Source organism: Neltuma alba, unplaced genomic scaffold, assembly GCF_004799145.2.
Source record: "Neltuma alba isolate B1F8T4 unplaced genomic scaffold, ASM479914v2 tig00013592_pilon, whole genome shotgun sequence".
NCBI lineage: Eukaryota > Viridiplantae > Streptophyta > Magnoliopsida > Fabales > Fabaceae > Neltuma > Neltuma alba.
The window spans coordinates 50,341-76,776 of record NW_021637789.1 but is presented as its reverse complement, the minus strand read 5'-3'; the positions used below and the strand labels follow the sequence as shown (position 1 = coordinate 76,776).

Below are 26,436 nucleotides of genomic sequence, written 5' to 3'. Positions count from 1 at the left end.
TTAAAATAAAAATATATTTTGTAAAATTTTTTAAAATATATATAAAATTATTGTTAGTTGATCGTTTAGTATTACTTTAACAAAGATATTCCTTTTTTTAACATTAACATTATTTAAACACTTGTATATGTCAAAAAATAATAATAATTTTTAATAAAACAAAAAATAATTATAATACATTTATTTTCAAACTTCTTAGTATGTTATAAACTTTATAAATTTTGATTATATTATAGAATTACATAATTTTAATTCTTCATGATATATTGAAACTTATTTATTTAGATTTCTTTTAAATGGCTAGAAAATATTTTAAATGTATATTTGTTTATCATATAATATAAATTATGTGAGTTTGGGATATTATATAAATTATTCAAATTTATAATTTAAAATTTTTAAGTAAAAATTTTGTTGGAAACATCTATAGCTTGTTTGATCAGTCATATATTTGTTTAAAGAACTAATCAAATTTTTATTCTGGTTATATTAACTAAATTATCTAACTTTCTATCCAATATGTAAAAATATTAGAAAAACTACTATTTATAAAAATAAAAAATAAAATTAAGATATAAGAAAAATTCTTAAATTTTTCAAAATAATTTTAGCTAAAATTTAAAAATTTAGTATCATGAAAGGTAAATTAATAAATAAAAAATGGTTCGACATAAATTTTAATTAAAAAAACATCATTTTAGAATATTTTTAACAGGATTAACAGTTCAAACTTAAATATATGTTTTTAAAATAAAAAAAGTCTGTAATTAAGACAAAATACAAGATAAATTACAGTATTTTACTCTTCATTATTAATAATTAGTAATTTTAAAATGCTACGGTTTTAGGAAATTAAGATTGGATATTTTCACATTTTCGATTGAACACAAAATATTTTCCAATAATTAAAACAATAATGAAACATTTTAGTATATATTTATGTCAGAATAACATTATCATTGGAGAATGAAAAGATGCATTCGTCTATTTTTATGGCATACAAGTGAATAATTGTTCTATTTTATCCAAATTTATTTCGAGTATTTCAATAACCGAGCAAGGCCTTTCATTCAATAACAAAACAGGTGTTCCTCGAAACAGAAGGGCTGTGATGAGGCCGAAATCTCATTTGCCGTCTTATTCACAGTTCCCACAGATATCACACCAGGTCTACTATGAGAAGATATAGAGAGAGAGGTGTGGGAAGGCTAGGTCAAAGCATATCCCTTGCAACAACAAATATGCATTTGAAAGAAAACCAAGACACACAAGTTCTCTATAGAGACAATACAGAGTAAAAGGAAGTCAATACAGAACAGGATTAATATTTGCGATCACCAAGCAACAGCTTACACAATCATATTTTACTGGCAAAGGAAAGACCTTCCTTAGCAAGCACATCAATATCCTGTACTGGAGGCTGAACCCTTGCAACCTTGGCAATAGCCTTGTTCTCCTCAGGAGTTCCACTCTCCAGAAAGGCCCCAACAACTTTCCCGTCTTTGACCCAGTATGTTCCAAACTTGGGCTTTGGTGACTCCAGGTTGTTGTCTCCAAACAGCACTGTGTCGCCAACGTTGTCGCCATAGAATTGCCAAGACAGCTCAAAGGAACGAGAATAGAAGTATGGAAGGTAATCATATTCCTCAGTTGTTTTTCCTTCCTCAGCTGCCTTGATGGCCTATATAGAATAAAATACCATCATCAATCATACATCATAACATACAAACTCACACGAGTTTCGATAAATGATAGGCATTAGGAGAACAAAAAACTATTGAGCACATAATTCGCAGTAAATTGAGGCACTGCATGTCCCAGGCCAAGGCGAAAAAAATCCCCTTAAATACAATGCATTTGAAACTTTAATGATATTTTAAAAGAACAGCAAAGTTGAGAACACAAGAAAAGTATTTAAAAAAATGAAAAAAAAATCCACCGTGTACAGCATAAAAACAGTATTAGGGTTCTAATTTTATATTGATATATTAATGGGAAATGCGAATCTAGGGAAGCAGCTAACCTTCACTGCCTGCTCTGCAGATTTGCGAGCATGATCAACATGTTCAACTCTTCTCATCTCACCATACAATTTTAAAGGGAAAGTAGCAACATCACCAACAGCATACACGCCAGGGACACTTGTTTCAAAGAAAGCATTAGTCTGCAACCATCAAAATGCCATCTTGGATGTCAACGGCCAGATGAAACAATATTTAAGTAAATTTTTTGGTATTTCTCTAGAACTGACCTTGATTCCACCTTTTTCCTCTTCAACCTGCCCTTTGACTAAAGCCGTCTGAGGTCTTCCTCCAACACCAACAACAACGATATCAGCTTCCAAAACCCTGCCGTCCTTCAGTTTGACTTCTTTTACCTGAATGGAAGATGAAGATCATGATGCTAAATTGGCTTTGCCACTTCAAAACTTTCATCTGATAAATGAATTTAGAGAGCACATCAAATCATACCTCTCCATTTGAATTAGAAGTGAACCCAACCACAACAGTGCCTTTAATGATGTTGACCCCCTTCTTCTTATAATATCCCTCGTAGAAAGCAGCTAAACCAGATGTGAAAAGGCGTGGCACTGCAACAAAGATTCAAAACTTCAGAACTTAGAAGAACAGTAACAAATGGATGAGATGCGCATAGAGAAACAGCAACAGGTCAGGTCTTCACTTACTGCACCAAGGTTCTGGGTAGACCATGGTAACATCAATGTTGTTAAGTCTCAGCACTGCACTAAGCTCCAAACCAATGTATCCTCCCCCAACAACCACAGCTTTTGCATTCTTCTTTTCTTTGATTGCCGCATACAGTACATCTGCATCTTCAATCTCCCTCAGATAAAAGATGTTTTTGGCATCTGCTCCTTGCGTACCAAAATCTGTTAACCTTATGACCTGCAAAACAAGAGCAACGGGTATCAATACCTATAAAGCTTGAAAAATAATGGATGTGGAATTTCCATATTCTATCCGCAAGAATTCTTACTGTTGAGCCAGTAGCAACAACCAAAATCTGGTAAGTGATTGTTTCTCCTGTTGCACTGATCAGAGATTTTGCTGCAAGATCTACTTTCACTACTTCTGTGCTAAGGATCAACTCTATCCCTGCAATCACCAGTTAAATTTGCATGAGAGAGCTATTTTTAGGTTCAGTTCCATTCTTCTATTTTGTACAACTCTCACTTGACTAGATAACTCGCACATCGGTTGAATAAACCATCTACGAAAGCCTGCATTACCTTTCTCTGTATACCACTCAGGAAGCAGTCTTTCTCCTCCACTTCCAACACACACATGGAATCCAGGAAGTCTAGCAGGAGCTGCAAAGAAAAACAAGAAACCAGGATTAATAACAACAAAGCTAACGATTGACTTTTAAATTCTTAAAATTCACTCAACAATGCGTACAAAATTATGGTAATAAAAGCCACTGGCACAGAAAGTTGGTCCAAGAAGCCAAGGAAGGGAGGAACAAGAAGAAAGAAGAACACACGCACATCTAACGATTTAGATACTTACACTCTGGAAATAGGTAAGCCTTACTCAAAGCAGGACGTTCATAAGGTGCAACCTACACAAATATGCAATGAATAAGGGAATACATAGGAGGAAACGACTGCATAGGGTGCAAGTAATAGATTCTAAGATTCAAAAGAATAATCAGCACAGCACTAAAGGATATACAATGAATAGAATGAACGATAATGATTTTACAGGCATCATCATTCAGAGAGACAAATTGCACCAAAGGACAGGCTTTTGCAGAAATCTTTTCTGCCTAGAAAAGGATGACAAATGCTGGTCAAGTGCCCCCACTGAATTTGATGCATGCATAAACTTTAGACAACAGCATATCAGTATGATAGGAACATATTTCTTATCAAAGATGTAAAGGAATACCTTTTCACAAAATCTACAAAATGAACTATAAAGACTACATGGCAATGTGAAGTGCAGCTTAGAGGTCCGACAACTGGCAGATAAAGTCTATTTAACATTGCCTCCAAATGCAACCAAAATTTATTATGCAACTTGCTAGGTTATATACGGATATATAATATGAAATGATATGAACATTTGTTTGTGATCTGATCAATTTAAAGTTTTTGGCCAATAAAAGAAAAATCAATCGAAAAGCAAGCATTATTTGCATCTTTCTACCAAGGCATGCTAGGAAAGCCTTCACAAAGAAATGAAAGGAAAGGAAAAGAAGGTTAAAAAAGGAAAATCGTGTGAGCGCAGAAATTAAACGCAATATATTCTACCGCTTCTTTAGATACGATTGCCAGCTCCCCAGGCTTAAGGCCCTGTTTGGCAAACTCTCTTGCTGCATAACCCTACAATATTGAACAGATGTGAGCCATAGTGGATGAAAATGGAGACGATATAATAAATCATATGTAAGAAAAGTTTTCCGGGCAGGGAAGCCTAATTATGTTCTTGCTATATGGGCATCTCGAAGCATGTCCCAACAGAAGTATCGAACAGTTGTAATATGTATTTAAAAATTGCAGAACAGTCCTATGCAATTGAAGCTTTGTCAAAACAGTACCGTGTATTTGTTCCATAAACAAAAAAAGCCAAGTATTTGAGTTTCATGTTAAGTCCGAACCTTATCTATGCAATTACATTTCAAAGCTTTGAAACATAAGCCATGGCGTATTTACAAGTTCGAGCGAATGAAATAAAACAAGGAACTAAAAGCCAGACTCCCATCAAGTGGGTGCCTCCAAACATTCATAAGTCTTGACATGAGACCCAAATGCTTGAGGAGACTTTAAGAAAAGTGTGTTGGAAAGAGGAAACAAAACTTCACCGTAAAATCACCAAAACCAAACACGCAGTGAGTTCACATGATTCTAAAGTCTCTAGGCCGTTCCGACCGCTAAAATTGTCCCGAATAACTCGGATTTAAACGAATTGGGCAGGGATTCCAGAAACCATCGTAAATTGACGCGGATCAAACAGAAGGAACATGTACAAAGGCAATAACTCAAGATATTAAAAAGTTGAGAAATAAAAGGAAATTGCAAACAGGATTAGATAAGAAGAAGAGCAGCGATGATGGGAGAACTCACCGCAGCGACTCCTCCTCCGAGGATCACGTACTTGAAGCTCTTCGCCATGGACGATCGTTACAAATCTATGCAGTGAGAAATAACACTCAAAAGCTGAGACTGGAACGGAGAAGGATGTGACGAGGTGTTGGCCCCGTAATTGGTCAGATCTTTTTTATAGGGCGTCTACTGAGACGAAGCTGATTGGCCCGTTTTTGTATTAGTTGTGATCTTTTTATTTTATGTTTTTTGGTGGTTTGCGGCTGGTGTGAACACGGATAGAGGGGGTTTGATACCTCAGATTATTTTCCAATTTCGGCCGAGAATGAAAAATAAAGTCCAGAGGATTGAAATTCTGGAAACAACGGGGAGAACTTTTGCACAAGAATTGGATTCTCTCAGCAATGGTGCTGAGGCTATCCAAGAACTTGGTATTTAACAACATTTCTGTTACAAGCAGGACCAGCCAAATCCTGACATGTGGTAAATATGATAAAATTATCGAAACAAATTAACACGTAACCAATTTTAGTTTTGTCCAGACTCCTAAATCCAAAGATGGACACCAGCGACGACATCCACACGTTATCTAAGGATTTTGCTACCGGAGAGCTAAAGCCAGTATTTACAGACAGCCTGTAAATCTCCAAATATTCGTTCATGTATTGGCGGCGCAAAAATAAGCAAATCATCTGATAGCAATTAAATCCATGGACATGCCAAAATATGCTAATGTTTTGGTGACTGCAAATTGATATCTTGTCGGGATAAGTTACGCACATTCACACAACTTTTTGACCTCTGCAATGTATTTGATACCTATCCGGTCTTTAATATAAGACATATTAAACTAATATGATTAGATTAAAAAAATTAAATAAGCTAATTAATTATAAGAAATATGATATGTTTTTTTAAAATATCATAATCATATTTTTTAATATCATCTCTCCCTCTTTTACTTGATTATGATTGAAAGAATATCCACATGGATAATTTAAAAAAAATTGATAAATATGAGAAATATGTTTTATATTTAGGACAAAATCAACTCAATAATTAGGTTTTATATTAAGGATCGGAGAGTATCTTTTTTCTAAGTCAACGTTTACATACAGATGAAAAATAGGCTCATTTGTCATATTCTTACGCAATTGCGTAGTTTTTTTTTTAAAAAAATTGTTTTCCCCCTCTTATTACATGTTATTTATTTATTTTTTTAAGATCGAAACTATATTATTACATGGTTGCATGATTCTGGAAAATCGTTACGTTGATCGAAAAGTTTTGGTTTAAGAATAAAAGAGTGGCGATAAGAATGCAGACGTGGGGAGGAGAGAACATTACCAATACTCGGGGATATGGATCTCTGTGTCATTTTCATTCTTAGTGAGAGAGTTACGAGCAGGGATTCATTTATGAAGGAAAATGAATCGTTTAACTCGTCAAATGTATTATGATTTCGAATAATTTGATATTTTTGTTGTCTACTTTGCATCTTCATAACTATTAATTTCAAGTGCAATTCATCCTTTCATTAGAAGGAAACACTAGTAAGTTCAACACCTTAGATGGAAACACCTTCAAAATCACTGTTATATTTTACAGGATAATATATGCTGTAATGCAAAATCACTTAAATTAAACTGAGCACCGCATATGTTAACTTGAATAGCATGCTTTCCAAGGTTACGGATCCTCCTCTCGCTTTGGACGGTGTCAAGGGCTGACCTTCACTGGCATCAGGTTGTTTTCAGAGGCACAGCACTCCGGAGGCAAAAAACGGGTCCACATGATGACCAAGAGAGTGTTTGGGAATATATAAGTGTTTTTAAAAAAACATTTTTTCATAAAACAAGATAAACTCTTTTAATTTAGTATGCTGTAAAAGTATTTTTAAAATCATGATTTGATTTTTATTAAAATACCCCCAAAGGTTACGACTTGTGAGAACTCAACCAGCCTGGTCAAAATAACAATGAAAAGGTCAAATGACGATATAACGTGGAAAGATGAAGATGAGGCGGCGGGATGCCTAATGGCGTCACGGATGACAACAATTATTTGTGATTTGTGAGCACTATTTATAATCTTCACTAAAAATTCCAAAAAAACTGGTAGGCGGGGTTGGGGGAGTAGGAAAAAGGAAGCAACCTTGTGAACTCCATATTCCCATTCCCAGATGCAATTCATGGCCTCCAAAAAGAGAGAACAGAAACGAAAATTCAATTCCGGGAAGCCGTAGTGGGATACCCATTTTTTGGGCTGTCAAATCCAACATTTGGCTCGGCTAAGATCGGGTGTTTCTGATAATTAATAATGTTCAAACAAAGTTCTAGCTGGACTAATATGGCCAGACTCAACCCTTAGCTTTGTTAATACTACATCAATCACAGAATTTAAAACGGATTTTAAAAAAAGAAGTGTTCATTCGTCATCTTTCAAATGCAGAAGGGGTAACACCGTAACAGACTGCTTTTGTTTTTTTTGGCCAGAGGGGGAGCAGACCTTCTAAGCACGTGCTTATGAATTTTAGCATGCTATCGTCGCCGCCTCTGGAGACGGAAACATAAACAGCAGGACAGTTCTGGCTAAGAGCTGCTGCGGGGCGCTGGACGTTCCCTGGGACCCCTAATCCACGGTTCTCCGTTGAGCCTGCTAGTCACGCTATATGCATCCCGTTATCAGCAGCAACGCGCGACAGCATTGAGCTACCCGCCACTTCCACTTGTGCGCATTTTTCCTTCCTTTTCAAGGTCTTGAAATTTATTGGCTCATTTGAGTGCTGTGCACCCCATAGTATAACCACTGAGCAACGCATTCTGCCATTTTGCCATACACGACACGCAGTTCTCTCTGTTCATCAGCTCAACCGGCATAGTTCATGGAGTCAAGCTCAGATGATGAGCATGTTATACTGGTTTTCAAAAACCCCGATTCAATTGAAACGGAGACCGAGGAGGAAGAAATTCTTGTATCTACCACAGATATTCTCAACTGGGATCTTCAGACTATTCTCCGTTTTCCAACGCTCAAAATTCGGGCACTCCGGAGTAGGTGAGTTACTCAATTGCCTATAACTTCCGTATTACTCTCGCGAAAACGTGAGTAATAACAGGACCCGAGTTCTTTGTCTCCCTTCTGTGTTAGTGGTTGTTAGATTCCGTTGTGGAGTGGGAATTTATTTGCTTCTAGCTCAAGTGTAATCACTGTGAAATTATTTTCTCTTTTTGCGACAGGCTCATTCAGCAATGTTCCTATTTCCGGGGCCTCTTCCGTGGGAGCTTCAGGTAAAAGTAAAACTGAATAGTTACTTTTGAGCGGAAAGAATGCTAGAAGTCCCATTGGGTGGGAATATCATCACTTCAATCTAAAGTCTGCTTACATGTTGATCTAATGCTTTAAAGGCTTGTTGCTGTTGTTTTGTTGGCTAATTTACTGCTTTTTTTTTTTTTTTAATTTAGTTCCTCCCTTTTTGATTTTGCCTTTTTTCTTTTGATGAACGAGTTAGCAGCTTTTATTTGAATTTGAAGATCTGTACAATTCCTGGCTTGATAACACGCTTCCTATGACTTCTGTAGTGAATCATGCCTGGGCTCTACCATTGTCGAATGGAATGTGCTATCATTTTTGGACATTCTGAAGTATCTGTATGGCTTCCCGTTGGAGATTACATCGGATAATTTCCTCTCTCTTTATGAGGTAGATTGTAAAATGGTTTTACCTGTCTAATTTCATTGGCTCCAAAGAAACTGTCATATTCATGGGGTAATCTGGGACTATAAACTTGTTTATTATGTTTGAGTCTGTGCTGACTTCAAATCTGTAAAATGTAATTGTCCTTCCATTACATGGAGATGAAGAGCAAAAAGCAAGTATGCAAAAAACCAATTCCTGAACTATACTAGTAGAGCACCTTTTCATTTGTTTTTATGGAAGATTGATTATATTTGGCAATTGGCATAAACATAATTAGGATATGATGTCATTTATCATGGCGCATTAAATTCTTCAATAGGGTTATCCTTTCAATTGAACATCAATCCATGACTTTATACAGTGAAGAATTACCTTTATTTATTTATTCATTTTTTGGTCTGAGAAGAATCACCTTTTTTTTTATTGACTGATTATTTTATTTTGCCCAATATCTAATGGTTATATGGTTTCTCCTAGAATTACACCCTTTGAAATATATATATATATATATTTTAAATCTCATACATTGTTGTGCAGGCAGCTTCTGATCTTTGTCTTGTACATCTTAGGGTGCACTTTATTTTGGTGTGGATTCACTTCTGTCAAAGTGCAAAATATGGCTTTCTGATGTGTCCTCATCCAAAGGATCTCAACCAGTACAAATGCAAATGGAGGACATAATTCTGATTTGGAAGTTTGGTTTGGAGCATGGTAACATGCTATTTTGGTGTTTATCAGAAGTATTCTTGTTTGACTTTAACATTATGGAATTCACTCTAACAGATGAATTTTTTAATGCGTTGCATTTGCAGAAAGTGATTTTATGATGGAATTATGCACAAGCTATCTGGCTAGAAATTTTGTATGTTCTTGGCTCCTATTCTCTGTATAGCCTGCACATCCACCTTGTTATTTTACATTACTCTTTGATAATGTATTTCTAGACGGTCAGAAGATTTTCTATTATTCTTAATCCTATGTCACTTTAGAGTCTAGACCAACTTAAATGAGGAAATTCACAATTCCTTTTTTCTAAATTCAGCTGAGAAACTTTACTCCATTTGTTTCTCCTATGTCTAACAATGGGGGGTACTTGTGGAATTAGATCTCTAGTGGTTTTGGTGAAAGTCGGGGGTTCTTAACACCCTGGAAGGCTGGATTGAAATGATTTGTGCAAGAACTTGTTCTGGACATTTTTTTATGACATTCTCTTACTTCAAAAGGTTAAAATGTGGTTTCCTGTTAATCTTGTTATTACCTTCTTCCTACCTGATTACGAAAGAAAACATTAGTAAAATAGGGGAAGCATGAAATGCTTACACTTTTGAGCTTGGCAAGATCAGTAGGATTTGATTATTCGTTTGCTTCTATAGTTCCGTTGGCAGAATAGTGTTAGCTACTTTTAAAAGGGGTTTAAGAATGCTCTGTAGATAATGTGAATCATGTGTTTTTGTATCTGTTTTATTATTAAATGGTAAAATTGATTATATCTGGTTTTTCACTTTGCAGATGTGGGCAATACATAGCACGTTATTTGAAAATATTCCGTATAATATGTTGTTGTCTTCTATAGAGCACCCTCACCTGACTGTTGACAGGTTGACTTGCCGCTATTCTTGGAATAATTTGATTCAATTCTATGTTATTTACAAATCTGATACTGTAACAACTTTACAGTGAAATGCATCTGTCTGATGCGCTTTTACGCTGGCTTGAATGTAACTCCAAAAATATGGAGACCTTGGGCAGAAAGGAATACAACTGTTACAGAATGTTGAAAAAAGTAAGGATTTATGCCTCTTTATTTTGTGTCTAGTGGGAAAAATTATTAATGCAAGCTGAAATGACTCTATTATATAAACAAAAGTCGAGCTGAAAAATGATTTTGCCACTGCTAAACAACTGGTTTATGCTAATAAGTAATAAATGAAACCTTAATGTCATGAAGTACATGTAGTTTATGCACTTGTGTGCTGCAAAACTTTGATGTACTATGCAGTTTCTTGGCATGTGTGGTTGAATGTAGAAGGGAACTTTCACACTTCTCAATATATAATGCTCTACATTCATGGATAGTAAAACTCCTTACATAGGGTTCAACTTGATCATACCATGTTGTGTATCTGATTGAATTATCCTATAGTTTTTTTTTTTCTTTTTTTCCTTTTTGAGTAAAACACTTCAATGTTGATGTGTTTTAGATTTTATACACCACTGCCTTCTCTCCTGGAAGCTTACATGAGAATTAATGACAATAATTGCACATTTTTCAAAATAATCTTATGGAATATAATTATCTGTCATTGAACTTGGTTGCTCTATCCCACTGTTGTGTGGCTTTTAAATTAGAAGGAAGTTTGTAAAGTGCTATGTCAATCAGGGAAGATTGGTGTGAGGTAACCGTATGAGAAATTGATAAAAAATTTAGTAAAAAATTTCATAAGTATGTAAAGAGAGTTTTTCTTCTTTGATCACACACATAATATAATTTTAGTTTAATATGCGATCAATCTTACTATTGACTTTGTTACTTATAACATTTTTACTCTATGTCACTGTCATTCTTCTTAAATAACCTGTTTTCTTGGGTTCTGAACAGATTCGTGTTGGCCTTTTGCCTTTGTGGTTTGCAGCAGGTATGCTCTATTTTTCAGATATTTCCCGTGGCACTGTAATTTCTTGTTAAACTTAATGTTGAAATTTCTTGATAATGGAAAGTAATTTGCTATATTTGTTGATCAGGGAAAAGAAACTCTTCATTTTTTAGACAGCTTGCTGAAGAAAGCCTTGATTCAATTTTCAGACAATTAAATATTCCACCCATAGGTTCGCAAAATCGTTTAGGATATGATGACTTGGAGCATCTCAGGATTCGACTGACAGAATATTCCAAGGTACTTTGAATACATGGAAGCCACTGAATATGAATTTGGCTTTACTAATGATCGATTGTTTAATTCCAACTTTTGGTGCTTTCTTTTGTATGGATGGGGAAGGGGTGAAGCAAGCAATATTGTGGATCTTGAAGATTGCCAAATAGTAGTTGAGAATAAGTGTTGCATAATTATACATGCAAGCCTTTATTCAATGTTGATACTTAATGAGACAATGGTCATTGAGGGTAGTTACTTGGACACTTACTCTAGTGGTTTTTGTAGGCAAGCTTGATGCCTTGTTGAAACTTGTCAAGAGATTCTTGAAAAACTTAGCTGATAAGTTCTTCATTCGTATAAGTTATATGCAGACTCTTACATGTGAAGGCAATTTGGTCTGCGTTGGGCAGAGTTTAGCTGCTCCACTTCCATGCCTTCGGCATTTGAACTCTTCATAATAACTATTTTACAAAAAGTGCAGAAAACCTGTTATTAGTTTCTTTTAGTGTTTTAGTTCAGTATTTGTAATTCATGCTCTTCATTTCATATATGTGTCCAAGTCTGATTCAATTTGTCTTGGTTCTCTGCAATGAGTTAGATATCATATATTAGGAATTTTATTGTGATTAAGCGATGGAAACTTTTCTTTGCATGCAGAGAGTGAACCTTTCAGGTTGCCCCCAGATAACACACGCAATTCTACTTCTGTCACTGCTCCCTCTATCACCTCCAATGGATCTCAGATCAAGAAATATTATTGAACTGCTTTACAATAACTTTGAACACCCCATAGGAGACAAACGTGCACTCCCACAAATAATGTTGCCGACTTTGTCCTTTGAAGGAGTTCAGGAGGTAGATATCTCGAAGTGTCAAAGATTGCTAATGGAAGATGCCATTGAATGCTTTTGCAAGTCCTTTTCTTCTTTAAGAACATTGAGAGCTGCTTATCTTTTGAACATCAGAACAACCACTTTTCTTAAATTAGTGCTGAAGTGCCCGCAGGTATGTGAAATTGACTTGACTGTTGATATTACTCCACTAATGCCAGCATTAGTTTCAATTTTATCATCAAGTCTTTCAGTGACATCACTGGTATCAGAGAGGGCTTCTAGTGTGACGTATAATGCAGTGGATGCCTTCTCATTTTATGAATCTGGACCACCACTGTCCAAAATTACTAAGCTCATCTTGGAAGGAAGAACTGATATCTATGGTGAGCTGCTTATATCATGAACATATTTTACGTAAATGATTTTGCAGCAGTGTCATATCTTTATTTTCATTAATAACCAATCAGGTGCTCTTTACTTGTCTGTGCCAGATTCAGATCTCCAGTACATCTCCAAAATTTGTCTTTCACTGCATCACCTGAATATTAAAGGATGCGTTTCAGTCACAGACACTGGCATATCAGATCTCATAGGCAAATGTATAAAACTTAGCTCAATTGTGGTTTGCGATACTTCTTTTGGGGAAAATTCAGTTCAAGCTCTTTCCTCGGCTATTTCTGATTGTGGCAGCTTTTCCTCTCAACATTTTAGAGATAAGCATTTGAGTTCTGTAGCATCTAACCTTCAAACCCTGCATATGGGGGGCTGCCGAGGTAAGTTGTAATTCTATTATTGCATACATTATAAGTAAAACTAAATATTTGGAGAGAAAAATGCCCGCAACACCCAAAGCAGAGAAAAGGAAGTAGATTTTTATAAATTACCATGTTTGGAAGTATTTCCTTTCACATCAGAGTTAGCCATTAGGAACGCATTGATACGTTTTAGATAAATGAAGGATGAAATTGAAAATGAAATACATTTGAGACAAAAGTGAAACATTCCTCAAACTCTAGGGACAAAAGTACTGTTGCTACAATTATTTGAACATTACAGAGGACCAATGATGCTTTATGATTTTTGATAGCTTGTATGGCACAATTTATAAATTTAGTTTGGATTGTATAATCCATTTCGAGTTATTATCAACATAAAGAACTATGTAGAGAAACGTGTGATTTATTTTGTAGGTATAAATAAGTTGTCTCTACTTAAGCTTATGTCTCAAATGCAACTGCTGAGGGATCTATGCTTGAGAGGGACAGACATGGTTGATCAAGCACTTAATAACTTCCCAGGTTCTTCCTTGGAGATACTTGATGTTTCGGATACCAGGGTCTGTCATCAGAGTCTTGACTGCTAGCATGTTTGGTGTATCTCTCCATAGTTATACAGACTTACAGAATTGCTAATTATTTTGTGGAAACTGAAACTCCAATATTTAGTTGGCGAAGGAGGTGTGGAATGCTGCTTGAATTCTGAAATATAACTGTTAGTTTGCTAATTTTGACTTGGCACATAACGATTAAGATTTCCATGTCTCCTTCAATTGGATAAGTATCAATGTGCTGTGATCTGGAGGTCGTTACTGGCTAATTGATAATTTTGTTAACTGGTGAAATTACAAGCTAAGCCTTCAATAGAAGATTAAGTTGGGTGGCACATTGTTGAATTTCATGGCCTCTTAAGTTAATGTCTTCTGTCTGATTTACTGATTGACTTAGTACTGAATGATAAACAATTAACATGCTTAATTAACCAATAAAATTTGGCCATTATCCAGAGATATTTTGGCGCATTCCAACTCTGTAGACCCCAACTATCTAGTACTTCTATTCGTATTGTCCTGTCTTTGATAATTGTACGTTTCCCTTAGTTTAATCCATTTTTCTCATTGTAGATTTCTGGAGCTGCATTAGCTCGTATTATTTGTGGAAACCCAAATTTAAAGTGTCTAAAAGTTAGAGGCTGTAGTAATTTATTTCAAGAGGAAAGTTGTACTGAGGAAAGAGAATCTATCTTCTCTTGTTTGCATGAAGAACTGTGCACCAAGCTAGGAAAGATGTGCAGATTGGAAGAAGTTGAATTTGGATGGGGTTTTTCATCACTCTCCTTGAAAGCTATGGAACCTGCATTGATGATGTTACAGAGAATCAATGTAGGTTTGGGTGGAATGCTTGGTGAAGATGCATTGAAAAAACTACCGGCAATTTGTCCCTTGCTGGAAACAATCATATTTCAGTTTCAGGTATTCATTATCCTTCCTTTGGATTTCAGATTCTTGCTTCCTCAATAAAAAGAGCGAAAAAAAATGCTGCAATTGATGAAATTGTGATACAATTTGGTGAAGTTCAAGAATCGACTTCTTTACCAATTCATGAAGGCTTTGATGGCATTGCAGTTACCATTTCATCCCAAAAGTTTAAGCTAGTCGAGGAAGGCCCAGGATTTTTTTTTTTTTTTTTTAAATTCATATCTGTAGCTAAAGAGCAGTACATGTGATCCCGGAAAGTTATGAGTCTGAGTTTTTTGTACCAAATGGATGAGCATTTTTCCCCTTAGGAGCAGTAGCAATGTTAACGTGTTCAAGCAACATATCTGAAAAAGAATGGTGCTTTTGGCACTCTACAGAGAAGCTCTATAGACCAAATCATCTGTCAACAAGTTAAGGAGAAGCCATAGCATAATTATCCCGGCCAGGAGGGCAATTCATAGAAGAATGAATAATATAGTGCTGTTACTGTTTCTACCTACTCAGATATTCTTACGAGCCATCAAACTATCTCTATTATTTATTTAATCTAATTGAAATGGTATACGGAGATTTGCATGCCATTAGCTAGGAATGCTTATTTTTTTGTTTCACAATAAAGCTTCACCTAGTGCAATGCCTCAGCTACAATCCATTTAGTTTCATCATTGTTCCTCTCCTTCAATCAGACGAGCGAAGACTTCTTCCATGAATTGATCTGATCAACTGCTAAAGTCCTATCTTTCCAATTCCTTATAAGCACATATCTGGATTCAATAAATTTTACGTTGTTTGATTTGTCATCTGTCTCTGTGTTCTAACTGTTCTGTAGCTATCCTGGATTCTCACATTTTACGACTATCTCAAAATTCTCATTGATGGTTTGTTGTTTTTTGATTCTGAACAGGTAATATCTGATAGTGTTCTGGTGAACATAGCCACGTCCTTGACAAACCTGCAAGAGTTAGCTCTGTGCTATTGTTTTGGTGATTTGTCCATATCAAGCTTCAAATTCTTCACGCGAAATCTTAGAAAGTTGAGGCTTAAAAGAGTAACCCCTTGGATGACCAATGATGATTTGGACGTCCTTACCCAAAACTGCAGAAATTTGGTTGAACTTTCTTTATTAGGATGTCCTCTTCTTAACTCAGGTTAGTATTTATTACTTGTCACTACATTTCCTGGATGTGGTTCTGTTTGATGTGAATCCATGTTCAGTTCGAAGGGGTCTGCAGTACAGTTGTTAACCACTGCAAATTTCAAGCAACTAATGATAAACTTGCGTGTTTGCTTTACATTACTCCTTTTAGCAGATTCTCAACGTATAATTTCACGCGGATGGCCAGGCCTCATTTCAATCCATTTAGAGGTTTGATAATTTCCTTTTTACCCATGAGCTAACAAGAATTTTTGTACATTGTGCTTTAACATATTGAAAATAATTTTTTTTCCCCTCCCCTTTTTGGACAAAAGGCTAAAAGTTAAAACCCCTGGTGAGAATAGTCTTAACAATGGACTTCTATTTTGTAATATGTATGCAAACTGCTCAGGTTTCCCTCAAATCAAGCACAATCTGCATGATTCACAATTTATTAGAGCTTGAAATATTATGCGATCCTTAATGTAAGAGCTAGTTGACTAATTTGAGTAAGATTAAGAAAATTTGTTAAGTTAGTTATTTTAATAAGTAGGTTTGTCTTTTCTAAAATATCTTTGCTAATCATATGTATTAGCTAGAACTACTATTTAATGAGACATTTAACATGTGCAACTACTATAAGAACTACCTTGGGAAAAAATGGATAAATATAAGAGACAAAGTTGATTGGGATCTTGTGTTTAATACCAAATTAAATATCAAACTAGCTTTTATATTAAGGACTAGAGATAATATGTTGTTTAAAATGATGATCTTCTCTGTCAGTCTAGAGTTTCATCAAGGCAGCTGTATTTCAAGAGCAGCTGCACTTGTATTTATCTTCTGGCTATACTAGAGAAATTTGAGGGAAAACGCTGTGTGGATTTTTGGATGGAAAGATGTGAGGTCCATTGTGGAGGCAGAGAAACTGGTCACTAACTCGCTCACTATTTACGGGACTTCAGAACAATACTGTGATTGATTAATGGCATTTCATATTCCTTTATAACGTTTTATTAATTTATCAAATGCATAATATTTAAAATGTTGCATTCACTATCCTTTAGTTCATAGAATTTTTAATATTGTTGACCCCTATTGTTTAGGAATGTGGAGGAATAACAGCAAACGGGATCTCTTCTCTTTTTGACTGCAAAGCCATAGAAGATCTCCAGCTGCGTCATAATGTGAGCATTCTTACCTTTTCTGTATAGTTTCTTTCGTGTTGCATGTACTTTTGTGTCCAATCCATCTTAACGATTCGAATACCACAAGTTTTCCAGTTGAAATTTTGTTGGTTTGCTGCCATCTTCATGATTAATTTCTGTTTGGTCTGGAATTCAGTTTTAAATTTGGTCAGTGTGAGAACTCGTCACATTAGGAGCTCTATGATTTGAGCATTTTATTGCTGTGACTCTAAATTCTAAGCATTAGCATTACTGTTTGAAGCGCGTGACCACAAATAGTGTCGGCTGCTTTAATTACTGTTGGCCAAAAAAAAAAAAGCTGGTTTAATTACTATTCTCCTCGATGTCTATTTATGTTTCCAAGAGCAAGAGGTCTGAGATTCTTAACCCTGTTATAAAGTATCATGTTATTATACTAATTAAGGCCCCATCCATATTCATGGATTGTATTTCCATATCAAAGCCCCAAACATTTCATGGGATGATAATCCATGAACTTGATTCTGTATTTCTGATGAGTAAATGAAGGAGACTGATAATTATTATGCCATATGTTTGAAGCTTTATGATTTGTTAATCCATCAGCTTTTTTCTGTATTGCCTAGATCCTCCTTAATTCATGTCTCACATGCACTAAACCTCGTCATTAATGATTGATATATATGTACATGCACGTTCATGCTAAGTTAATTCTTGGGAGTTTTTACTAACAAACATGATTCAGGGACCTGGGCTGCAGGAAAACTTCATTTTTTATGCTGCTTCCAAGGTATGATATACTGTCACGTGGTTATTTCAGTCATTTAAGAGGATTATTAGTTAGGTATAGAATTACTGATATAAATAGAGGTTTGGTATGTATCGGGGTGTCTTGGGAAATCAAATGCATTTTCATTTACTTTTCTTATTCTGCATGTATGAATATTCATCTATGGTTTTGTAAAATGATAAGAACTTATACTGTCTTCTATATCAACTATCAGCTTCCAATGCTTCGAATGTTGTCTCTGGATATATGCGATGCAAGCAAAGGCGATTTTGACATTCCAAAAGTAAGTCATCGAGCATTATCTACCAAATTTGTAGTTTTACCGGTTCTTGGGTTGTCATGTCATTTGATGATAGTTAGATTTTAGATCTATCTGAAATCCATCGTGAAATGCCCCAGACCCATGCGGACAGATACTTCTTGAGTAGCTTGAAGATAGCAAGATGCAAGTACCAAAGATGTGCATTTAATCTCCCAGCTCCCTCCCGGGGAGCGTGTAGCAGGTCTGTGCACGTGGAGACGCTGGTGTTTGTATGGAACAGCAGAGACCTCACTAGAGCAGTTGTGAAGGAAAGGCTTTAAAGTTAAATCTATAACCCCCCAGGAACTTCATTTCGAACATTTTGGTGGGAAACACCGGGTGTCAACTGAGGGGGTGTTTGGATGAGTGTAAAAGTGCTTTTCAAAAATATTTTTCTGCAAATCAAAATAAACTTCTCTACATATTTATTCTGTATACCGTAAAAACACTTTTAAAATTATAGTTTTGTTTCTGCCCAAACACTCCCTTAAAGGGCATCTTCAACCCATGTGCTTGGTCTCGGGAAATAAAGAGATTGTTCTCTCACTTTTGAGCATTAAAATTGACATCCAAGTTAAAGTTGATACTTTATAAGTATTTTAGCTAATTATTTTTATTTGTTTCAAAATAAAAATGATTGATAAAAGTTAGTTATTAACTTGAATTTTAGATGAAATTATTAAATTATTAACATATATTATATTTAGATGAAATTAATGATTACTCCCTCCGTTCCTTATTATAAGAGATAAATAACTAAAGTACGTTGATAAAAAAAACAGTTAAAATTAGTTAAGAACAATTAATGTGTAAAAAGTATAATTTTTTTTCAAAAATACCCTCATTAATAAGGAGAGAGAGCATGAGAGAGAACAATTAAATTATTAAAAGAAAGAAAAGTGAGAGGGAGAGAGAGTGTGAGTTGGAGATAATAAATATGGGTAAAATAGTAAATCAACACAAAAAAGTAGAGACAACTTGTAAGTGTCTCTTATATATAGGAACATGCCATAAGTATCAAATGTCTCTTATAATAAGGAACGGAGGGAGTAATATATAAAATGATGTTCTTCCATGAGCTAGAACTTCTGCAGTCGTGTTATTAAAAATTTAACTAGCAAATTTAAAAAAAATCATAAAAATTATTTTAAAATATAACTATGTTATAATTTTTTCTCTCTCGTATATCTGTTTCTTATTTTCTCCCTTTTTGCGCTATGACTCGTTTTTTGGTTTTCATTTCTAGGAAATCAGACCAACAAAAGCAAAAGAACCCCAAGAAACGAAGGAAGAACAGCGTCTGAACAAGAAAGCTAAAGGCCAACGGAAAGAAGCAAGAAAGACAAGTAGCATCGCTCGTCGGAAACCCGTAGCTAGAAGCACCATCAGAAGTTGCGCTCATTTCCCGAGATGCAAAGCTCTTGGTGGACAGGGGAGTGATGTTCGGGTCATACTCCTTTGTGTACGCGCAGCTAGAAGCATTATAGCTTATAGGTGCTTATAAAGTGATGTTTGAGAGCCTGTTTGGTGCCATAGCTTTCAAAATCACTTATAAACACTACTTAGGGGGTGTTTGGATATAACCAAATTATGGTTTGGAGAATAGCTTCTGGAGAGGAAATCTGGGGAGAATAGATTTTTTGAAGAATAGATTTTGTAAAAAAGTGATTCTGAGAAGTGAGAATATTTGGATAGTTATGACTAGAAGCAACATAAGAAATTACTAAAAAAGGCATAAGTTAATATGTAATTACATAAAAAATATATTTAGATGAAGCTCATTTGGTGGACAGGGGAGTGATGTTCGGGTCATACTCCTTTGTGTACGCGCAGCTAGAAGCATTATAGCTTATAGGTGCTTATAAAGTGATGTTTGAGAGCCTGTTTGGTGCCATAGCTTTCAAAATCACTTATAAAAAAAACACTACTTAGGGGGTGTTTGGATATAACCAAATTATGGTTTGGAGAATAGCTTCTGGAGAATAGTTTTGGGGAATAGATTTTTTAAGAATAGATTTTGTAAAAAAGTGATTCTAAAAGTGAGAATATTTGGATAGTTATGACTAGAAGCACTTTTTAAACTATTCTAAATGAGTCCTGAGAGTCACAATTATTCGAGTGATGAAGTACTATAGCTTCGCGGACTAGGGTTAACATGTTGAAACACCTTTCCATTCCAGCCCATTTTTCATAACATAATTAATAATACATAAGATAATATAATTAATAATAATTAATATGTATATATATTTATAAGATATAAGATTAAATATATTTATAAAAAAAACAACAAGATACATATCTTATAGGCTCTTACACTCTTTCTTTTTTTTTCCAAAAGCAAAAATTTTGCTTTTTCCAAAACCATGGTTTTGGTTTTTTTTAAGGGTGTTTGGGTGATTTTTTCTTAAACCATGGTTTGGGTTATCACCCAAACACTCCCTTGTAAACTATTCTAAATGAGTCCTGAGAGTCACAATTATTCGAGTGATGAAGTACTATAGCTTCGCGGACTAGGGTTAACATGTTGAAACACCTTTCCATTCCAGCCCATTTTTCATGCCCAAACTGTCTTATACTTAGGAAATATTTAGGTAAAAACTAAAATATGATGTTATAAGTGGTTTTACAGAGTTGGAAAAAGAGTTGTCTTGACTTGTCTAAAAATATTTTTTAAAAGTATTTTTGAGGCATCCCAAATGCTTTTTTTAATATTACTTCTGATTCTTAATATAAAAATTAATTAATTAAAGTATATTAAGAAAATGTAATTAGTTATTTTTAATAATATGAGTTGAATGTTTTAAGGTACTCTTTTGATTATGATTACTCTTGGATGAAAACTTCTTTAATCTGTGTAATCAATAAAGATATTTTAAAAAATAAGTATAAACTTAAATAATATTGAGAATTGCGGTTTGATTTGTGAAGATAATTTGAAATGAAAAAGTATTATATGATACATACAGATACATACACGCATGGCTATACATGTATAATAATCATATAACATCTCCATTATATAGTTGCATGCCTGCTGTTTAGGGCCTGATTTTTCTGCAGCATATGGCAAGGCGATCGCAGTACATTTGGCTTAGTGTAAATTAAATTTGAACAGACCAAATTTTTGGTTATATTTTATTTTACTTTTACATTTAACTTTAACTATGGTTATTTTTTAACATTTTAATAGTTAAAAAATAATTTTTATTTTCCGTTACTATCTTTAATTCTTAATATAAGAGGTAATTACATGTTGAATTTGGTCTTAGAGGGATAATGTGTTTAAATGCCCAGGAAAGTATTCGTGAAGGAGTATGTCCTAAAAGTTTATTTTTTAACTATGACAAACGGTTCATAATAGAAATGTTACAAAATAAAACTTTCAAGACATATAAGCAAACAAAACTTTTAAATATTGGGTGTTTCTTTGTGGATACTTTAAGAATCTTATTCTTGATCTTAAATATGAGAAGTCAATATGTTCTATCTCTCGTCTTTCTACAAATGTTCCAATTGATTGCAAGCCCAGATAATTCTAAATTCTAATAATACAATGTACATTATTGAAAATAATAGTTTTATAGAGATTAGTGACATATAATCAACTTAACTAATTTTTTTAATATTCATAAATTAGTTATTTAATTTTTTATTTTTTTGAAAATCACAAAAAAAACCTTAAAAATTAAAAAATTACATACAAAAATTATTGTTATTAACTTGTTAATTGGTGTCAAAACCCCGCAATAGGTTCCTATTTACAATTTACCTATTTTCAAGATAGTTTTGCGATTTTTCTTTTTGTTTTTTTTTTCTGCCAGCATCTATTTCATCATAAAAAAATGTAAAATATGAAAAATTACATAATAAATCTGGAACAATCGCGTGGCTGATTCCGTGAGGTTTATAAAATCCGGTGATAATGCGTATCTAATCCCCTATCAAACAGGCACAAGGATTCCATTCTTTGTCCTCTGTTTTCACGCATATAGTCATTTTCTGACGTCTCGGCTCGTCCTCCTTGAGAGGATTTCAGCCGCGGCGCTGTCAACCTCAGCCCTGTCCGCGTTACTTGTTAATTGGTGTCAAAACCCCGCAATAGGTTCCTATTTACAATTTACCTATTTTCAAGATAGTTTTGCGATTTTTCTTTTTGTTTTTTTTTTCTGCCAGCATCTATTTCATCATAAAAAAAATGTAAAATATGAAAAATTACATAATAAATCTGGAACAATCGCGTGGCTGATTCCGTGAGGTTTATAAAATCCGGTGATAATGCGTATCTAATCCTCTATCAAACAGGCACAAGGATTCCATTCTTTGTCCTCTGTTTTCACGCATATAGTCATTTCTGACGTCTCGGCTCGTCCTCCTTGAGAAAGGATTTCAGCCGGGGCGCTGTCAACCTCAGCCCTGTCCGCGTTGCCATTTTGTACCTGAACCCTGGCTGGAATACAGTCGACCGCCGACAACCTACAGTAGAAGAGTTTCTTAATTGTTCTTCGATTCAGGTACCCAACTTCTTCCCCCGCCCCCTCTCCTTTCATTCGAATAGAATGTGGAATAGTTGGGATCTGAAATCTGATTGCCATTCTTCTTTCCTAAGGAATCATTCCTTTGAAATCCGATTAAAGTTAGCGCAATAGATTATGCACTATATTTTATATTGCTTGCTGATAATGTTTGATATCAGTATAAGCTGCAATCCTTCTTGAAACTGGAGTTTCTTTTCACTGAAGCGTGATTATTTTTCAAACCCCAGTAACACAATTGAAGTTAATTGAAAGTTAAAAATATCAGATAGAATAACACGGTGAGTTTCAATAGCTGTGGACTTGCTTCCTTATTTAGTCTTGGCTACTTGATATCAACCCTTGCTTCCTATTATTCTTTAATCAAAATCCCATTTTGAGTAGTTCGGTGATGGAATATGTTAGGAGTCGCATGATAACATGTCAAGATGTAATGTTTTTCATCTCTCAATTCTCAAGCTACCTCTTTCCTGAAGAAGATTTGTGATTATGGTAGTTTGTTTATTGTCATGAGAATTATCATTCGGTCTTGCGTTGGGTTCCCTTCGTTCGGGAAGTGTGCCATGCATTAAACTATTGGTGGTTAATTCTTTATTTGGATAGCTTATGCGATCACATTGACCTATTTAAAAATAAACGGTCTGTTTTGAAGTAATTGGTCTTTTGTTTTCTTTCCTCTTGGATGTCGTTGTGAGCAGCATCCAACTAGTTGCTGAAAAGTTTAGGGTCATATCTAGCAGAATTTCAATGAACATGGAATGGGAGGCAGCGTAGCCTCTTGTATGTGACATTTGTTTCAAAGTTGGAATTTTATAGAGGAAAAAAGTCTGGGTAATCGCCCTAAGAACTGTGCCATAAAACACTGCAGTCCCATAGAGCACTTATTAGAGGACCTGCCCTGTAGAAGCCGATGTTAATGCATAATGAAACGAACTACATCTCAAACTAAATGAAGTGGCAAGCAAACAAAGGTGAAAATTTTAACATTTAATATTTTTTACTTAGCAAACTTGTGTTTGACTTGTAGCAGTAATGGAATAGTCTTTCTCTTGTGCAATGCTGTAAGCTATTTGTTTGATGATTGATTATCTTATCACCTTTATATTTTATAGTTTTTATCTGAACTACTGATTGGATAGCTTTCTGATATTGTTTACGTATTAAGTTACACGTTGTTTGGTCGGGGATATGGCAATTGATCTTCCAATGTCATGTTTCACTTGACAGATAGGAAAATGCCAAAAGTAAAGACAAATCGCATTAAGTATCCAGAGGGCTGGGAATTAATTGAGCCTACCCTTCGTGAACTTCAAGCAAAAATGAGGGAAGGTAACTATCTTATATCTTTTACATGCTTTACAAATTTTATTATGTTTATTGTGAACTCTTCGAACTGTTTTATAATGTTTATTTCTGTGGCAGCGGAGAATGATACACATGATGGTAAAAGAAAATGTGAGACATTATGGCCTATATTTAAGATTGCACATCAGAAGAGTCGCTACATATTTGACCTCTACCACCGGAGGAAGGAAATTTCAAAGGAATTGTATGAATTTTGTTTAGATCAGGGATATGCTGACCGCAACCTGATTGCAAAATGGAAGAAGGTGCTTCTCGTAAATTCTACAATTTTTTTTTTGCCATAAAGAAATATCTATTGTGCATGGTGCTCTATAATATGCATTTAAAAGTTGTGAAGAAAACTCTGATTATGGGCAATATATATGAGAAAATGAGAGTTTCAAACTCATTTACTATGATTAAATATATTATTTCTTACAGTTACACAAACCCTGAAATATAGGGCTTCTAGAGATGCAGGGGATTTTTGTGCTTCCCTTTATGTAAAAAATTAGTTTGTTTCTATATATATTCGCCGTTCGCATTTGTTAATTTTTCCTGGTTTTGACTAACTAAACCCTCTGCTTGCTTGTTTGAAATTGCAGCCTGGCTATGAACGTTTGTGTTGCCTTAGGTGCATGCAACCACGGGATCACAACTTTGCCACCACTTGTGTTTGCCGAGTACCCAAGCAACTGAGGGAGGAAAAGGTCATAGAGTGTGTTCATTGTGGTTGTAGGGGCTGTGCAAGTGGGGACTGAGGGGCGATTGAATCTGGTCTCTGGTATCAGATGCGAGTAGACATTTCTCATGATTAGTTTGCCTGCATTGCTGAAATGTGCGTTCCTTGCAATCCAAATTAGCCTTGTTTTCAAGGTTGTTGTATTGTGAACTCTGTAAGGATAATTTGTGATAACTAGCTAAGCAGTTTTTCTTCATAACAAGTATTTTTTATTTTATAATTTCACAAATAAACTATTTATATTTTATCATAATAATTATGTATTTTTTAAACTATTATTACATTAAAAACTTAAATTTCGAACACTACTATTTAATAAAGTTTATGTTCTTTTCAGTTATTTTACAACTAAATTAACTTTTTTATTAACCATTCAAACAACTTTTAATTTTTTTAACTGACTTTTTAAAAACATCTATCCAAACATACCTTGATTGACTTTTACTCTAATTTCAATTACAAAAGTTAGTTGAGCTTGAAGTCAATTTTGTCCAACGTCAATCCAAACATACCCTAAGTCTATATGAGAATATTATGTGGGTAAAAGTGATATGTGCACAATGTCGTTTATTTTCAAAATATTTTTCTTGATTTTGTAATTAAGCATGTCCGATTTCTCTTGAACTGAAACGGAGGAGTTGTATTTGGTCCATGTCAATGCGTTGCTTATCAATAAAAAAACTGTTTAAAAACACCAGAGGGGGTACGTTAGATTTCATCAATTAATTTGCAAATCATGCAAAAATGTAATCTCCTGAAGGGGATTGAATTTTTTTAAAATAAAAGATCAAATGATATTAATAAGAAAAATGTAGCATCGTATGCGCATGATTAGAGAAAAGCAGCAAACTTCCCTTTTTTTGGGGGGGGGGGGGGGTGGGGAAGCTTCGTTTATGGCGTATTTTTATGGGTTAAAGTGTTATTTTGACCTTAATTTTATTTTTTATGTACAATTTTGTCCCTAGCTTTTCAGTTGTATAATTTTGTTTCTGATCTTATGTTTTATGTGTAATTTTGTGTACAAAAAAATTATGGTCAAAATTACACTAATAAAAAGATTAAGGACAAAATTATACTAAAGAATAGATCAGAGTTAAAATTATATCTTAAACCCTATTTTTATTCCGGGTCATGTTCTACAGCCTGTTTTGACTGTTGCATTACTAGCCCTTAAAGCCTTTCTTTGACTCTTGTGTTGACTTAGAAATACAACTTCCGGGGGGCTACTTCTTGTTCTTCAATTACACTTTTTTTTAACAAGCGTCCGACTTGTATCGCACTTTATAGTTTCTTTTATGGTTGGATTCGAAAGAGGAAATCCGATTTGTTTTACATTCTTCAGTTTAGTCATATGCATTATAAGTTCATAATTATTGTATTATTTATTATCAGTTTTTAATCATTATTTTGACCTTAATTTTATTTTTTATGTACAATTTTGTCCCTAGCTTTTCAGTTGTATAATTTGGGTTTCTGATCTTATGTTTTATGTGTAATTTTGTGTACAAAAAAATTATGGTCAAAATTACACTAATAAAAAGATTAAGGACAAAATTATACTAAAGAATAGATCAGAGTTAAAATTATATCTTAACCCTATTTTTATTCCGGGTCATGTTCTACTAGCCTGTTTTGACTTTTGCATTACTAGCCCTTAAAGCCTTTCTTGACTCTTGTGTTGACTTAGAAATACAAC

The 26,436-nt window shown here is 34.5% G+C and overlaps 3 protein-coding genes and 1 long non-coding RNA gene across 8 annotated transcripts; 2 read left to right on the top strand and 2 right to left on the bottom strand.

Moving 5' to 3' along the window:
- Positions 1–1,047: 1,047 nt before the first annotated feature.
- LOC114738455 (monodehydroascorbate reductase) lies at positions 1,048–5,259 on the bottom strand. The gene is made up of 10 exons (XM_028926514.1): positions 5,090–5,259; positions 4,277–4,348; positions 3,531–3,582; positions 3,251–3,331; positions 2,998–3,116; positions 2,687–2,906; positions 2,472–2,590; positions 2,252–2,377; positions 2,024–2,164; positions 1,048–1,681 (listed from the first exon to the last, which is right to left on the bottom strand). The coding sequence occupies exons 1-10, from the start codon at positions 5,135–5,137 to the stop codon at positions 1,358–1,360; spliced, it is 1,302 nt and encodes a 433-aa protein (XP_028782347.1). The 5' UTR covers positions 5,138–5,259; the 3' UTR covers positions 1,048–1,357.
- Positions 5,260–7,617: 2,358 nt separating this feature from the next.
- LOC114738451 (BTB/POZ domain-containing protein FBL11) lies at positions 7,618–18,523 on the top strand. 4 transcript variants are annotated; one of them, XM_028926508.1, is made up of 19 exons: positions 7,618–8,125; positions 8,308–8,358; positions 8,650–8,770; positions 9,337–9,478; positions 9,580–9,629; positions 10,277–10,365; positions 10,445–10,550; positions 11,367–11,403; positions 11,510–11,661; positions 12,298–12,856; positions 12,941–13,246; positions 13,664–13,809; positions 14,374–14,721; positions 15,632–15,875; positions 16,035–16,093; positions 16,969–17,049; positions 17,774–17,818; positions 18,033–18,101; positions 18,179–18,523. In XM_028926508.1, the coding sequence occupies exons 1-19, from the start codon at positions 7,953–7,955 to the stop codon at positions 18,398–18,400; spliced, it is 3,000 nt and encodes a 999-aa protein (XP_028782341.1). In that variant the 5' UTR covers positions 7,618–7,952; the 3' UTR covers positions 18,401–18,523. The 4 variants fall into 4 exon arrangements, with proteins under 4 accessions (XP_028782341.1, XP_028782344.1, XP_028782342.1 ...); XM_028926511.1 differs by having other exon boundaries at positions 18,186–18,356; XM_028926509.1 differs by having other exon boundaries at positions 7,620–8,125; positions 12,965–13,246.
- On the top strand, positions 15,073–24,934 carry LOC114738452 (protein BUD31 homolog 1). Of its 2 annotated transcripts, XM_028926513.1 has the most exons (5): positions 15,073–15,084; positions 22,432–22,633; positions 23,882–23,983; positions 24,077–24,264; positions 24,604–24,934. In XM_028926513.1, the coding sequence occupies exons 3-5, from the start codon at positions 23,890–23,892 to the stop codon at positions 24,757–24,759; spliced, it is 438 nt and encodes a 145-aa protein (XP_028782346.1). In that variant the 5' UTR covers positions 15,073–15,084; positions 22,432–22,633; positions 23,882–23,889; the 3' UTR covers positions 24,760–24,934. The 2 variants fall into 2 exon arrangements, with proteins under 2 accessions (XP_028782346.1, XP_028782345.1); XM_028926512.1 differs by lacking the exons at positions 15,073–15,084; positions 22,432–22,633 and adding an exon at positions 23,421–23,625.
- Positions 19,487–20,304, bottom strand: LOC114738453 (uncharacterized). The gene is made up of 2 exons (XR_003739531.1): positions 20,193–20,304; positions 19,487–19,680 (listed from the first exon to the last, which is right to left on the bottom strand). It is a non-coding gene; the product is annotated as an uncharacterized LOC114738453 (long non-coding RNA).
- Positions 24,935–26,436: the final 1,502 nt, after the last annotated feature.

Bases quoted from the DNA above. Each gene is read 5' to 3' on its own strand.
- LOC114738455 (XM_028926514.1), bottom strand. From the start codon at position 5,137: ATGGCGAAGAGCTTCAAGTACGTGATCCTCGGAGGAGGAGTCGCTGCG. The intron at 2,591-2,686 runs GTAAGTGAAGAC...TCTTTGTTGCAG, and splicing joins CTACCCAGAACCTTGGTGCA to TGCCACGCCTTTTCACATCT. The intron at 2,165-2,251 runs GTCAGTTCTAGA...TGATGGTTGCAG, and splicing joins AGGAAAAAGGTGGAATCAAG to ACTAATGCTTTCTTTGAAAC.
- LOC114738451 (XM_028926508.1), top strand. From the start codon at position 7,953: ATGGAGTCAAGCTCAGATGATGAGCATGTTATACTGGTTTTCAAAAAC. The intron at 8,126-8,307 runs GTGAGTTACTCA...TTTTTGCGACAG, and splicing joins ATTCGGGCACTCCGGAGTAG to GCTCATTCAGCAATGTTCCT. The intron at 9,479-9,579 runs GTAACATGCTAT...TTGCATTTGCAG, and splicing joins GAAGTTTGGTTTGGAGCATG to AAAGTGATTTTATGATGGAA.
- LOC114738452 (XM_028926512.1), top strand. From the start codon at position 23,604: ATGAAGTGGCAAGCAAACAAAG. The intron at 23,626-23,881 runs GTGAAAATTTTA...TTCACTTGACAG, and splicing joins GAAGTGGCAAGCAAACAAAG to ATAGGAAAATGCCAAAAGTA. The intron at 23,984-24,076 runs GTAACTATCTTA...TTTCTGTGGCAG, and splicing joins TCAAGCAAAAATGAGGGAAG to CGGAGAATGATACACATGAT.